General features: G+C 40.6%; 1 protein-coding gene across 1 annotated transcript; it reads right to left on the minus strand.

The window, feature by feature from the left end:
• Positions 1 to 1,702: 1,702 nt before the first annotated feature.
• On the minus strand, positions 1,703 to 15,425 carry foxn1 (forkhead box N1). Its single transcript, XM_085795559.1, has 9 exons — positions 14,822 to 15,425; positions 9,768 to 9,912; positions 7,675 to 7,962; positions 7,455 to 7,550; positions 7,127 to 7,248; positions 6,847 to 6,943; positions 5,027 to 5,234; positions 3,561 to 3,995; positions 1,703 to 2,615 (listed from the first exon to the last, which is right to left on the minus strand). Exons 2-9 carry the CDS (start codon positions 9,891 to 9,893, stop codon positions 2,296 to 2,298), a joined length of 1,692 nt encoding a protein of 563 aa, XP_085651685.1. The 5' UTR covers positions 9,894 to 9,912; positions 14,822 to 15,425; the 3' UTR covers positions 1,703 to 2,295.
• Between the last annotated feature and the right edge of the window lie 953 nt (positions 15,426 to 16,378).

Below are 16,378 nucleotides of genomic sequence, written 5' to 3' on the forward strand. Positions count from 1 at the left end.
CGTGTGGGCAGTAAACACATGCAGTGTCTGTACATACTGTTGGTTTCAGTCTGTGTACGTGGTTTCCACTTTGATCATCAGGAACACATGGGTTCATTTACATTTTGTGTGTTTTGATAGCCGTTAGTGTGTAGAAGAATAAAAAGGAGACAGTGGGTCTTGTTTGTCCTGAAACACACTGGGAGACAAAGAGAGAAATGAAATTACCCGAATAATTTAATAATAACAAACCCATCCAGATGTATATTTATATAGTTTGTATAGGAATCTCATTACATTTTTACTCCTGCAGGTTCTTGCATTTGTAGAAGCACACAGTCAGAACGTTTCAGTCCTCCTCCCATGATCTGTCGCCATTCAGTTGAATGATAAACAGAGATGTGTACTTTGTCTATGTGAATGTGTCATTTGTTTTATGTTTTCATGTTCATAGTACTACGACGTCAGGAGTATTTTTTAAATAAATAGCCATTTTGAAGTTTCAGAAAACATACATTAGCCAAAAGTCAAACATCAGATACCAATTTTGATATCCAGTATGTTCTCTGTAGTACTGAACACTGTGTATACTTTATGATAAATGTTTTAAGTATGAAATTAAAGAGTATGTAAAGTTTTGACAGCTGAATTCCATCACTGCAATAAATATGGGATTTTTCTTGATATACATTGTTTATTTCTTTGTTAAAGTTATTTTTTTCCAGGAAAGATGGAAAAAAAATTATGGTTCAAGTCATGTGGATCAGACAACAGATTATCAAAACAACAGAGATTATTAACACAAAGGTTAACTGTGTGAAACATCTTATCCACTCAAATGAACTGAAGGAAATAAAAGCCACAGTTTAAGTTTATTGATGACACTGTGTGAATGTCTGTTATCAATTTAATGTCATTACTGGTGAGAAACTAACTCGTAGTAACCAATGTTAATTTACAGATTTTGTTTTACATGTTTAAAGACTTATTCTTAAAGAGGACTCAGATTTGGGAGTTCACTCTGCTCCATCAATCACTGCAGCAGCACTGATTAAAGATCCCAGACATACATAAACAAACTCAAACTGTTTAGATTCATAATTTGTGTCTCATACAGGTATATTTCCACAAAATAGGTCTTATTGCCAGAAACTAGAAAAAGTTTACTATATTTCTCATTCCTCATTAAAATATTGAGATTACGCTTCATGAGATTTTGGCAGATCTCAAGAGCTCATTATTATGTAATATCAAATTTGATTCAAATGTAGGCCTATGTATGTATACATTTAAACTTAGTGAGACAAGATATCTGCAGCTGCTGGGAGTCCTATTAGTAAAAGAAGACCCTGTTGCATCAGAGGAACAAGCTGCATGACACAAAGCGTTTGCTGCCATCTTCTGTGACAACAGTCTTACTGCACAGTTGCCATGAGCATCATTACTGGACTTCTAATGTGTAAACAAACTGATCTTTCCTATACCAAGTCACAGCAGAGTCAGTGTGACAAAACACAACCTAACAGGCTGTTTAATACAAATGATTTGATATTATGGACATACTTAACAACGTATTTTAAGCATCCAGATTTTGTTATTTTCTTTTTGTTTTAACTTTGAAAATCAACCTTTAGAGATAGCTAACAAATAAAGCAACTGCTTATCTGACATTAAGTGACTAAAGCAGCCTATTTAAAATACATCAATAAACCAACACAGCAATGAACGTGGACGAATTAGAATTTATTTAGATAGGCAAAACTGAATAACAAATAATCAAATGAAATAACAGGTTTTTTTTTTTTTTAAGATTTGAAACTCTATGAAATATGAATAACTACCACAGTAGGGTGAAACTTATAGATCACTGTGACAAAACAGTTTATAAAAGGTAAATAATATAAAAGATAAATAAATAAGTAAATTCACAAATAACTAAAAGTAACAATAACAATTACATTTTCAATGAGGAAATTTAATTACAACTTAAAAGTAGATTATTTACTAACTCACCATAAGACAGATCAAAAGCTCTTACAAATAAAAGGGTGAGAAATGTGTATTGTAACAGAAAACAAAGATGTAACAAGAACAATGTCTTTTTTTTTATCATTTGAACATCATCATTTGGTGACAGTGGATCCAAACCTTGAACATATTTATAAGTAAGTATGTAACACAATGGCAAACAGGGGATCTGGTGGGATAAATAACCACCGACCGAATACACTTGCATGATACTGCTTGTTACAGTATTTCACATTCAGGTTCATATAGTACATGAAAGGTCAGTGACTGGGATCAGCCATCAAGTCGTTACAGTAAGGAGATGGTCGTGGTGCAGGAGGTCAGATACCCACCCAGGCTCTCCACCCCTGAATAAACCACAGGGTGCAGTCCGTTCAAACAGCCGTGTTGATCCAAGTGTGGTTCGATGTCTCCGTCCCCCATCTCGTACCCGTCTTTATACTGAGCGCCAGAAGCCATATCTGACGTCTGACCAACAGGAGGCGTGACCTGCAGGCCGCTGGTCGGGACGTGGTGGTACTGCAGGGCAGGGGCGGTGGACGGCGCTGCTGTGGAAAAATGTGGATCTGACACCAGACTGTCCTTCCTCAACACATCCCACATGTTACCTGGAACCACAGGGGGAAACTTCAGAAGACAAATTCACCTTAAAATGGATCCCTTTTTGTAAATTAGCATAACAATTTAAACAAAATGTCTAGCTCATGGATGAAACACTACATATCAGGTTCTGAAGAGATAAATGTACAACAAAGTCAAAAATGACAGGTGAAGAGTTTTCCCAGGAATGTGCTTAACAAGGAAAACAGTCCAGACAGGCAATGGTACAAAGGAAGGGGGGGGGGAGAATCATAGTCAAGCAGGCAGCAACAGGAACGAGGCAGGTATGCAATATAAAGTCTCAAGTGTTTGGAAAGGAGCAAGAAGTTTAAAAAGTGGTGAGTGTAAACAGACAGAAGTTTATACAGAGAGGATGATTAGGGGAATGGGAGCAGGTGTGTAGTGGGAAAAACATATCAGAAAAGACTGATATGTTAGCTTCAAAAAGCTACTTAAAGATGTACAGTATGTTTTTGTGCAGTTAACAGATTGAGGCTATAGGGGTGAGAATGACGCCAGCTTTTATCAGCAATCAGATCAAGGGAAACAGAGTTTAAACTGGCAGTGAGTGACAGATAAAGAGGCTGCCAGACAGACATGCATGCATTATTAATGAGGAAACGTGAACACATGAAAGGAGTGGCAGGTAGAAAAAGTACATGTGTCAGTCAAATAAAATAAGTAATGGCTGAATCCCATTTAGCTGCTCCACGTTCAGAGCAGTTGTGGCTCACTCCAAAACATTCTGATCAAAAGCCTGGTCTAAGATAAACTCTCTTTCCATTGTTCTTTTTATAATACAAGAGTCAGACAACATGAACACACATGATTACGCCTGTCCTACCTATGAATGATCTTGTAAACTAATATTCCTGGATTATATCAGACATGGTAATATGTCAGTGGATCAGTGAAGTGCAGCCTAATTTCTCATTAGACTGCCGGGGTCGTACCTTGCAGCTGCAGGTCAGTGAGACTGGGGTTGAGTGTGTCAATGTCATAACTGGCTTCTCCCTCCGACATAAAGTCCTGCATGCTCCTGGGGCCGGCACCGTACTCCGCAGCCTGCATCACACAATTATAAGCCGGTGGCATCTTTCCGGCCATCGGGGAGTTCAGGCCCCCTGACGAGAAGCCGGCAGCAGGCTGCTGCCCGCAGGCCGAGGACAGGGCGAACGTGTTGCTGGGGTGAGCTGCAGCAGGGGGGAGGTAGCAGGGAGGCTGAGGCTGAGTGTGGGTGTAGTGCGGGCGGCGGACAGGCTGGCAGGGCGGCTTAAGCGGGGCTGGGCTGCAAGACGACGAGGCTGTGCTGTAGACGGAGGGCACTCTGGATGGTAGCAGACACCTGAGCTTGTCCGGTCTCTCTCCCAACAAACGATCAAGGTCTTCTGTGGAAAGAGTCAAAGAATCAAAGAGTAAAATAACCATCCAGCTATGATTAATTTAAAGTACATGTCTATTTAAAGTCCTGTCCAGCCCCCTTGAGACTGTTGAGCAGGTGGGTGAGAGGAGAATGCTGCACAAACTGACTGCCATCATGGGCAACCCCTCTCACCCTCAGCTGAAAAGCTCCCGTAGCAACAGGCTGAAACAAGACCAAGGTCTTTTATCTCCATGTCAGTTAGACTTCTTAAAGGGACAACGAGGAGTTTTGGAAAAGCAAAGCGTTTTCACACTACATTTATGAGCCTCCGCGCGCACCGTACTATTCTTTGACCGGCGCAAGACAGACTCATGTTTTCATTCATCAATAATTAAAGTCAGAGGTTCAAAGAGGTTCACATACCGTCGTAGTTCCGACCATAAATGGCGATTCGGCTGCGTTATTCTCATGACTCGTTGCAAAACCGAAAGTAAGGAAACGCTGGTCGGCTCAACCAGCATTTCCACCACCACTAATAATAACAAAATAACGATAGAGACAAAACGATATATTTATCGAAAATGGGCCCATTAACAAGTGTGAGATTCATCCACATTAACGTGAGACTTTTTTATAACCAAATAGAAACTCCTCGTTGTCCCTTTAACAGTTCTATTTAATTTGTAATGTCTGTCACGCTTATTTTTAAATCCCTGTGCACTTTAAATTGTTTTTTTTATCCATAATTGTATACCAGCAAGCACTTTTTTAATCTGTTATTTTGCCCAGCAGGTAGAGAGCACCGTAGCATTTTCTTCTTTTGTCTTCTTCTTTTTAAAGTATTTTTATGAATTGTGTATTTCATTATTTGTCCTGTTTTTATTTCCTTTTGTTAAATGCTGCTGTCACGAAGGAATTTCCCCCTCGGGGATGAAATAAAGTATAGCCTAATCTAATCTAATCTAATCTAATAGCAGCAGATTAATTAAATGAAATCCTTAATTTCCTGTTCTACAGTAGGCTAATAGTGTCTTGTGATGCGTTCAGGGGACCCACCTGGCCTCGCCATGCTCCTGCGAACAGTGATGGGATCTTTGCGACGCCACTTGTGCAGCTCCTCCTGCATCTTCTCCACCTTGGCTGGATTGAGAGCCCAGAGACAGCCTTTACGGGACGACGTCCCATTCTTGTTCTCCACCTTCTCAAAGCTCTTGTTCAGGGAGAGGTTGTGACGCACCGAGTTCTTCCACCCATCAGGAGCTGTCTGAAGATAAAAGCCGAGAGATTTAATACAAAAGAGGAGGAAGAAGAGGGACACTTACTAGCTTTGAAATGTCAAGATGATTCTTTGCTGCCAAACTGTGGATCTTCATCTACCTAAGCAGGCAAACAAGCCTACGATTACATTTTTTGCATGTTACAAGCTAAACATACCATAGCCGAATCTTTGAAATCCACTACCAAACCAAGCGTTAGTGTCTGACTTGCAGGACTATCAGACTCTCTTGCACTTAAAAAACTCACTTTTACCTTAAAGGGTGAATACCCAAACACACTTGTTGAAAAAAAAGATTATTCCTTTCACATAAGGAAAAGTAAAGAGCACAAGCCAGTGGGAACCGGCGGGGACAACCTCAAATCATAATGAATATTCATAATTCATTTTGAATAAGTCTTAATGAAGTTTGTTTAGAGGATCAAGTGTTTTGTATTTCTGATTAGAAATAACAGGATTAATAGATGATCAGAAATGGTTTCCTATCTATACATGTACAATAATCAGGACACTACTGTATGCACTGTCTGGAGGGAACATTACAAACATGCATTAATTTGTCCACTGATTCATATGAATTCAAAGATGCTTGACAACACTCAGAAAAAATATCTTTTTGATGATTGATGCAGAAGTATGTCTGACTTTTCTCAGAACGTCACTTTATCTTCTCATGATATCTCTGAGCCTGCAGCCTGTGCCTACGTGAAAGACCGCTGTTTGGAAAGCAGCCATCTATAAAGTGCATTCTTGAATATAAATGTAAAGTCTTTGAGCGCTTTCCATCTGTGAACTTATTTGATGTGTATCTAATCCTTTATAAATTCCAGTATTTATAATGAGCAAGGGTTCACACACAGATCAAACCCTGCAGCAGCATGCTGCACCATATAAAATCACAAGGGCGTGACTGTACCATTTGAGCAACGTAAAATGCTATGGTTTTAATTAACAGATGTGATTTTCTGAATGTTCAACAGTCCCTGCAGGAGCTCCATAATCTGCCCACACACGCGTGCATGCACACACACACAGAAACAGATATAGGATAGGCAGACAGGCTGCTGTCCAGCTGGTCCAGAGCCACCTAGCTGCAGGTGTATAACTCTGCTGCTCGAAAAGTAACATTAATCATTGAGTAATGAATGTCAGCTACAACACAGATGTGGTCCAAGGAAATCTTCTATTTACAAGAGAACACTGGGCAAATATGAACACGAGCCCTTCAGCTACAGGGGAGAGATGACTGAGAAACTGCACACAGGTGTATACACACACAAACAGGCAGGAAAACCGCAAAACGTTTGTGCCATAATTATGAATCATTCTCTTTTATACTGCCACATGGTATACTTGTAGCAGTTTTATCCCTTTTTTTGGTGAGTGCTCACTTCTCCCTCTTTTTTCATACTTGTAGCAGTGTACAGATCTTTACCCAATAGTTTTTTACTGCTTCTTCTGATCAACCTGAGTATGTTTCTTTTTGTTAAGCTCGGTGTGTGAATTTTACTCCGGACTCTCTCCCTGCTGTCCTGTCTTTCTTCACTGTCCTGTCAAATAAAAGCATTATGCCTCCCAAATAAAGCATGTATTGTGATACCTTGAAATATGGGAAATGTTCAGTCATGAAGCTGTAGATCTCACTGACTGGAAGACTTCCCATTTTGCTGCTCTTCAAAGCCATGAAGATCAAGATGCTACAGTGACAAAGAGGAGAGTTTGACACTGGGACTTCTATTTTCAAGAGAATGACATTTGATTAATTTTTGATGAATTCAAGATGACCAAATAAGAATTTGACAGAATTATTGTTGCTTTAAGGGTATCTACATGATACAAGGAGACAAAAATATGACACATGATATTACTCTAAGTATTACCTGTATGAATAAATGGGCTTGGGGAAGAGAGGCTGTGTGCTGCTCTCCTGGTGTGATTGACTTTGAAGAGAATATTTTGAGCCGCTGGACTGGTTATTGTTAGAGTACGGTCTAGATGAGACCTGTAGGGAATACAAAAACACACACACACACACACACACACACATCATGATAAAGCTTTTACTGAGTGTGAACACCCTGTGATTTATGACAATCAACCATCTTCTCCCAGCAAGCCCACTGCTTTTGAAGCAAACCAGCTATAGCATAGATTATAATGATACCTTAAAATCATTAATGGAAAGGTTTCAGTGTGTCACTCACTCACCTGTTGTGCAGGGCTGGATGAGCAGTAGGACGGGTATCTCTGAGTCAGGAAGCAGGAGGACTCCCCTGGCACGGCCGGTAGCTCTTGGTACGGACTCTACAAATGTGAGAAAATCAAAGGAAATTGCTCTGTAAGCATGTTTTTGTGTTTGAACCAGTCCTACTAAGTCTTAACTGAACTTACAGGTGTGAATAAAAGAGTCTAGTGTAAGACAAGAAACCTGAATGCTGCCGTTGTTTTGTTCCCAGGTTGGTGGTGCCTTGCTGCTGGAGATGTATGAATGAGCGACTGGGTTGAACCCGTCCTGGAGACAGCTGAGGGAGGAGGAGCACATCTGGAGACACTCCCCAGCTGTTACCGCTCTGTCGCTGAGCTGTCGGCGGTACAGGTGGAAATGGTCCGAGTCGGCGGATCCTCGCCTGGCCGGTGCTGATCCCGAGCCTGAGCCGTTCCTGAAGGTGCTGGTCTCCGGCTGCACGGTGAAGCAGACCTCCATGGCCTCTGTAGCCTGTGGTGTGTGATCATTATCACAGTGGATATAAATCATTACTTTTTGCTTTGTGAGATTAATTTAAAATCTGAACAAAATAAAAAAAACACCAGAGCTAAGATAATGCTAAGATGCTTTTCAGGAGGCCAATCACAACCAAACCTCTCTGTTGATTTGAACAGAATCAGGTTCGATTATGCCCGTGGTTCCCAACCTTTTCTGGCTCGTGACCCCATTTTGACATCACAAATTTCTGGCGACCCCACGTTCATGCAGTCACGTGATCGTGGCCGTCAATCAAGATGCCAGCTCAGATATTTTTATATGCTGCATTTTGTTTGAACTCTTTACATTCAAGAAAGTGAAAGTATAGAATACAGTTGTGTGTGGTGTTTTTAATCATAATTTTAAAAATAATAAATAGTTAAAAGAATATTTTTATCACAAATTACTAGACATTTCAGGTGACCCCATTTGAATTCCAGGCGACCCCACATGGGGCCCTGACCCCAAGGTTGAAAAACACTGGATTATGCTAAAATAACATAAGCACCTGCTGGTTGTATCTTCATATTCACAGTACAGATACAAGAGTGGTATAATTCTTCTCTGACTCTCTGCAAGAAAGAGAATAATTCCCTAATATACAAGTATTGCTGTCTGCGGTGTGAGGCCATGGATTGTCTGTGTGCATTCTGGGCCATAAAGTATAACCCAACAGCCCCCGCCCGTAAAGCCGGATGTTTGTTTGTTTTTTGTCTTTTTTTACCGCAACATACCGTTCACGTCATGATAACTTCCTATCTTGACTATTCAAACTTCCACAGTCCATAGTTCTCTTTGTTTGATATTTCAAGAGACTTTTGGTTAAAGCAGAAGTAAGCGGAATGTTTGTGTTAATATAAGTCTTAAATAATTATATCTTCCGACGGCAATCACTTCTATAGAGTGTTTGGTCTGAAACACGGGTCTGTCAGTCACTCTGCTCTGCTGTAAGCCGAGGAGAAAACTTTCCTTGTATCCTACAACCTTTATCCAATGAGGAGAGAGAACGGCATAAAGGGGCGGTCCTCTCTGTGTGTGCAGCCAAGGGATGAGGGCGGGGGCTGCTAACTCCATCGGCTGACAAAAAGTTAGTCAAAACGACCGGATCGCTTACTTCTGCTTTAAGTAACCATGGACAGCTCCTAGACAGGCTCCGCCGTCATGGCGTCTGTGAAAAGTCACCGCGGTAACGCAGTGAGGAGGATGATGCATTCATGTGCAGTCGGGCAGACGGCCATCGGTAACAAACCAGATGTCATGTAGTCACAGAAGTCGAGAGCAAGCCGGTAAAACGTGGGTCAGGTAAACAATACGACATCGCCATGACAACATATTGTTTTGCCTCGTGTTGATGGACCACTTGTTTACATAGAGGCTTGTTTATGCCGTTACGTGCAGCGGCTGTCGTCCGTCTGCCGTCTGCCCAATTTCAAGTGAATGCAGCATGAAAAATACGATTGAGTTGCTTGCGATCTACAACCGCACCGCTAGATGGGAGTCAGTTTTCTGAATTGTACGCTTCGCATCAGTGCTCCATTCATTCTGTTGGGGGTTTATTTCTCCAGCACCCCCTGCTCAAACTTACTCCCAGCGGCCCTGGGCTCCAAGGAAGACGACCCATCCTTATGTAGGTATGAAAGGCTCACTGCTTATCTACCAACTCAAACCCACTAATAAAAATATATATTATGTCATAGCCTATTTCATTTCTGCCAATAAATCCACCTAAATGAAACACCGCGGCCTATCAAACAGAAAAGCTTGAGGCAGCTCAGTACCTGAGATTCTGCCATCTGCTGACAGGAGGCCTCACAGGGCTCACAGGTGTGTGGGTTGGCCTGCAGGGGTGATGTCTGAGACCTGCTGCTGCTGCTGCTCGGGGGAAATTTAGGGGAGTCTGGCATTCTGCACGAGGATCTGCTTCTGTGAAGAGATGAAAAACAGGCTCAGTCTGATTTATTTTTGTGTGGCATTTCCTGGTTTGAAATTGAATGACGTGGCATTTTCAGGCGGATGGGGCGTCTTGTCGCTGATCGATCAAGCACAGCTCTATATAGTTTGTGTTGTGGATGTGTTCTAAGGAATGTATCAAAATGCATATGAAGCCATGTAAACAGACACAAGTTTGATGTTTTGGAAATGCATGTTTTACTTTCAGTCTTAGATGAGAGAAGTGATGCCTGTATAATAGAAACAAAGCTACATTTTTAAATGAGCACAATTTAGCATAAAGGCTGGGAACAGGCGGAACAGTTTGCAGATGATAAGAAAGTAAGAAGATGTTTAAATCCACCTACCAACATATCTAATGCTCTTTTCCACCACAGAGAGTAAACACCCTTTATTTTGAATTTGCTTCAAAATATTAATTATTCTTTTAATCTGTGGAAGATTCACTCTACAACCGGTTTTGCTTTTCACCCTTGTTATTAATGCATTTCTCATTCACAAATATTGCCACACAACAAGAAACTTATTTTACATGTTAAGACAAAGTACTTGTTGTCACTGTTTCTCGGAGGTCACATCCCACTGAGTCATTATGAATCTGCTGAGGCAGTATCAATGCAGGCATGGCAACAGGTAAATTCATTTTCAGTACCCATGTATTAAAACTCACTGACATTAGTGGACATTCAGAAAAAGAAGTGTCATCTGATCCCAGCGGAGGTGAGAGACACGTGGCCCATATTCCAGTAATGGTAACCTCAACCCTGTCATAAACCAAGCTCATTAAAACTGCCAACAAACCATGGCTGTTAGGTCACATAAAGCCAAATAATGCTGACAGAGTGGGATCGACCTCTCCCGTAATGTGTTTTAGTGAGTGCGAGAGAGAGGGAAGTAGCAATCGTGGCTCTTTCTGTTCCGATCAAAGGAGGCTTAAGTGTCAAGGTGAAAGTTGAGAGATTGGCTTTTTTTTACCATTGTGGCAACAAACCCTCTCATCTGCTTGACAGACATGCTGCCACCAGCCAGAACAGATGCACTTACAGTAAGAAAAGTAGAAATTTCAGCAGTGGAGACGAGTCTGTGTGTTTGTGTGGGAGTCCGGGTGCGTTACACCATTAAAACTGATCTTTTTGGTTGTTGTTGTCTCTCTAATTAGCTGTGGATGCCTGTACAGTTGAAACTCCAGGTTGCTTGCTGCTCACGCAACAACATTTCATTACAATTCTCATTACAGTCTTGAGGGTATTTTCAGCATCTTAAATTGTAAATGGTGTTGTCTTTGCTCAATTGGAAAAACATGAACAAGAACTAAAATTTGTTATATTGAAGTTCACTACTGTTTGTATGCTGTTACTTTAAAAAAAAAAAAAAAATCATGCTGCCAGCAAAATATCAAAATATTCTTTTGTTCACATAACTGTTCACATCTTTGTGATTTTTGACTTTTTGTGTCTTTAACAACAACCGAAGGAATCCTCATACTATCGTGTATTGTATTGAAAATATAATAATACTGCAACACTGACAGGGGAGGTTCACCAAAGTTCATTTTGTTGTTGACACTATTTTATGAATGAAGTTGGTGAAACATTACATAACGATTACCTGCACATTAGGAGAAAGAATTATGTGTTTGATGTAATTGGCACTGACAGGAGTCTTGATTATAAACTGGATGTGCCATTGTGTAAAGTGATCCTCCCTTATAATTTCACATGGTGCTGTTATTATCTTACTTATGTAATAATACGATAAGAGTTCTAATATGCAAATCAGGCAAGACCGAACGCAGTGTCAGACAAGCCTTGAGAAAATAGAGACAAATTGGTAAACAGCGCAGGTGAAAGCCAACAGGGTACAGACAGGTACTCTTTGATCATGTTGGTTTACCAGTCCTATGACTGACATGTGGAATTTGAAACACTGAGAGCAAGTTATTCTGATGTAACAAATTGATCTGTGTGTTTGGCACATTTCTGATGTGAATTTTCTGAGGAATTTTAAAGGTACGATGACAACCCCACCCAGGAGGGCGTAAAAAATCTTTCATTCATTCATGACCCACAGTGACTCATACTTCCACAGTTTCTTACATGGTCCTAAGATTTGTGCAGAACTTCTTTTTTCAGATTACAGAGCATGAATATATCTATTGGAGATCTGAAAGTAAACATTTTGTATATTTTTTAATTGCACATTTTACAGTTTTTACCGTGCACAATTAAACGCTCTGTTCAAGGACAGATGCTCACATTTTAAACTTCTCAACTCAGTCAGCAGTTGCACAATATCATATTCTTTTTTCTTCCTCTTCTTCCTTTTTTAATCAAATCAATTTTCATCAAATTACAGCTGTGGTAATTTAACATAACACACAACTTCACATAAAAGTCATCATCAAGTGCATTTCAGCTCAACATGCACAGGAAAATTAAACAAAGACAATATTCAGAAAACCTTTTCTAACATACTGAAGGAATGGTACTTTAATTGCTCAAGGAATATGTTTAGAGGTTTTATTAAAGCAGAAGTAAGCGATATTTTTGTGTTAATATAAGTCTTAAATAGTTCTATCTTCCGACAGCAATCACTTACAGTGTTTGGTCTGAAACACGGGTCTGTCAGTCACTCTGCTCTGCTCTGAGCCGAGGAGAAAACTTTTCTCGTATCCTAAAGTTTTTATCCAATGAGGAGAGAGAACGGCATGCAGGGCTGTGTGTGCAGCCAAGGGATGCCATGAATGTGGTGACGTAGGGACGAGGACTGTTATGGTGCGTTCAAGGCAACTCGTAACTCGTGTTTTTCCGACCTGTAAAGTCATACAGTTCGATCTGGTACGAGTTCACGGGTCGGAAGTTACGAGTGGCCGTTATAGTGACTTTCACAGGTAAAACAGGTCGGAAAAACACGAGTGGGTTGCCTGGAACGCTACAAAGTCGTAAGTTGTGACTGGAAGCTGTAATTTACGGTTTCAAAAGCCTGCCTGGAACGCAGCATTGGCCAAAACGACCGGATCGCTTACTTCTGCTTTAATTATTGAAAATCAATAATTGAACAGTAGGCTAATTTCCTTGTTCTAAATAACAATGGGTTTGGTTAAAGGAAGCATTATTTTGTGAAATTACAAAGATTGTGTGTGTGTGTGTGTGTGTGTGTGTGTGTGTGTGTGTGTGTGTGTGTGTGTGTGTGTGTACTGTAATCACATAAAGTTACCTGTGTGTTGGTGTTTATGTGTTTGTGTCTGTGTGTGTGTATATCTATAACTGTAATCACATGAAGCTACCTGTGTGTGTTGGTGTGTGTGGTTGTGTTTGACAGTGACTTGAACTACACCTGATGAAGGTGCCTGAAGCAATGGTATAAAAGTTAAAGAAGCAGCCCATAATAAGCACAGAGCTTTGAGAGAGAAGTCAATTAAGTACAACAGGGAGCAACAGGAGGAATAAAGTCTGATAACAGTTTCAAGAGCTGTAACAGTAACTCCTATAAAAAAAATTTTTTTAAAAACAGACCATCAGCGCTGTAAGGACTTCCTGAACAATTTGGTACGATTTGGTGTTTCTACAGTAAATATTTTGGAGACACTTGCGAGTTTAAAACAGGGGTCCGTTCTGCTACTCTCAGAAAATCTTTGTATTGGAGTCAATGAGGAGCAGAGACAGACATGGCCGCACTTAGAGGCTGACAATTCAAATTCTGTAAGTCTCTCTGATATTTTGAGTACATTGTGAGAGACAGAACAAGTTTGTCTACAAATTTGGAAAAAAAACGTGTGTAGAGTATAAATTGTGTCCAGGAGGACTGTGGAAAGAGAAAAAATGTAGAATTTGTTTGGGCTCTCTCCCACTCTGACCGATGATGTCACCCACTCTGACACGAACATTCCGTGCAATACAAAATTTCTCCAAAAATGATCATGGTCATTGATCAGGGATTGATCAAAAACTATAATACCTATCAAAACGTGGATTAATACACAAGACTTGTGTCTAATGTTTAAAGTTAAAATGAAGTCTCTAGGTGAAAGTCTGCTGAGAGAAAAAAACTGTTGAGAAAAGTAAAAGCATACCGATCTCGATCAAGACGCACGTTTTGATATATCATTTTTCCTACTAGGACTAGTAGTGAACTGAAATTTGTCCGGAAGATGAAAAAAAATAAATTATGTAGGAAAAAATCCACACAATAACAACAGTGCTCATGGCGATTGCCCCATGGCACTAATGACGAGAACCATGATGGGGTCTCGCATCAAATTCAGCCCTGGTTGCCGTACAGGTGTAATTAGCATCTGTTCAATAAAGAACATTATTCTTCAAACTGTAGAAAAGTCAAATGTACTTACAAATATTTGTCAGATTGACCGACCAATTAGTTTTATATTTTCTAAACTGATACATTGACTAATGATGCATCTTCTGGACAGCAGGGAAATTTAAAGCTCAAAGTGGTTTACAGTTTTTGTCACTCAGCACAAAAAGAACTTTTTTTTTTTTTTTTATGTATTATCAACTTAAAATGCTGATTTTTCAACCATCACTAGAAAGTGCAGAGCTGTTCACATGTCATCAGACAACTGTCACAGGATCACAGCGCACCTATCAGCACATTATATTCATTTCTCACCATGACCTACACACATTTATGAAGTTACTGTTTATCTTTGCTGCCTACGATTACCAGAAGAGAACAACAGGTGTATCTTGGCACCTTCTGAGGAACTGTCAAGATCATATAGGCTACTGACTGACATGAGAGGGCTGCAACCCAAGTTCAAAGACGGTTACCGACAGTCAACACCCACTACAGCAATGTCACCAGTCCCAAAACTGTCTCCTAGTGACTCTATAAACACCAAGTAGAAACAGAATGGACTCACCTGACCTTTGACTCCAAACTACCCCGTCTCTCTCCTGTGTGGATTTGCAGTTTCAGTCAGATATTCTCTCTCAGATCTTTGACCTCGCACCACATCCTTTTCCTTTCCCTTATGGATGCATGCACCTCAACCCTCACCCTGACAGTGAGGCACTTCGATTAGATTGACTGTCTAAATATGTACGGAAGTGGTTGATGGGCTGGTTTCAGATTTTGGCAGCTCGGAATATCATCCTCATTCGCTCTCTCTCTCTCTCTCTCTCTCTTCGAGTGTGTGTGTCAGTGCGTGTGTGTCTGGCACTTGCCCAGGCTAGCCCAGCAATAAGATATACAGAAAGAAAAACCTGCTGCAACAGGTTCCAAAAGGTCCACTGGTGCAGTCATTGGCAGCTGGCAGCACTCTCTTCCTCCTTCCATCAGTCTTTCTTTGCCTGACTGAATGGTTACTTGTGTGAATGGGACATAAGATACACTACTGATCACAGCCAGTGGCAAAGTGCGAGTGGGCACCGTGCCTCGGTTTCTTAGCTTGCCCGTGGCAAAGACTGTCTTACATGTGATCTCATTCCACCAAATTGTTTGTGTATAATATTCAAACAACATGCACGAGTAAACAGATAAGATCATTTGAAACACGCTAAACCTAATGCACCTTTGCAGTTGCAGCATACTGAAACACAAAACAAAGGTAAACAGGAGCCATCAGAGACGAAATGCTAGTTAATGTCATAAATGGCATGTCCACCAAACAGGTTGCTGTGGACTGCAGCCTGTGAAGTTAAACTAATTTCAGAATCATCAGTCAGTTCCTACATGTGTATTGGGATGCTCAATGGTTATGTCTCTCAAAAAAATCTGTCTTTTTTTTTTATTCACTCGAAATTCTTCTCAGAGCCATGTATGATTAAAGTATTAAGTGAGTAAGGAGGGTAAAAAAAATAGAGGAGTGAGTGAGAGTGGGAGAGGGAGCAGAGAGGTATGTCAATACAGGTAGATTCCTATCCTATCCTCCCGATGAACCAGAAAAACATCAGCACCCATAGCTCTTAGCTATACCTTGAACAAACCCTGTCCTCAGAGAGGGCGAGGCAGAATGACAGAGAAGCAGAGGATTAATTACAGATTGAATAAACTCTTGAGTTACAATCCAGTGCCTCTGCTGAGCAAGGCTCCTGCCGAAGGCTCTTTCTGCCAAAGATGGAGTTTTTGAGGAGGGTGAAATGACGGGAGAGATTCCAAGAGGCTCTTAAGTGAAAGTCTCATTGTCTTTTGAGAAGTAATTGCTCCAGTGCTCTGGTGTTCTCAGTTGCCATATCATGTTCTGCAGAGCTTTGACACATTATTGACCCATTGTTATCTAGAAGCACTGAACACACACAGCTTCAAGATTCTTGAATCTTGAATCTTGAATCTTGAAGCTATGTGTGTTTTCTCTACATCACTCTGATTGTTAGCCGTCAGTACCACTACGTATTATATAACATTTTAATAGTCCTGACTTCAAGCCAAGAACATTATAAACTGGAGAGTCTTAAATGTTAATTTGAGATATTGGCCT

Source organism: Trachurus japonicus, chromosome 13 (genome assembly GCF_045865225.1).
Source record: "Trachurus japonicus isolate A0001 chromosome 13, Traja_1.0".
NCBI lineage: Eukaryota > Metazoa > Chordata > Actinopteri > Carangiformes > Carangidae > Trachurus > Trachurus japonicus.

Coding starts and splice junctions, on each gene's coding strand:
- foxn1 (XM_085795559.1), bottom strand. CDS start 9,893: ATGCCAGACTCCCCTAAATTTCCCCCGAGCAGCAGCAGCAGCAGGTCT. Junction 7,963..9,767: donor AGCAGATGGCAGAATCTCAG/GTACTGAGCTGC, acceptor CACACACCACAG/GCTACAGAGGCCATGGAGGT. Junction 6,944..7,126: donor AAGCCCATTTATTCATACAG/GTAATACTTAGA, acceptor TTGTCACTGTAG/CATCTTGATCTTCATGGCTT.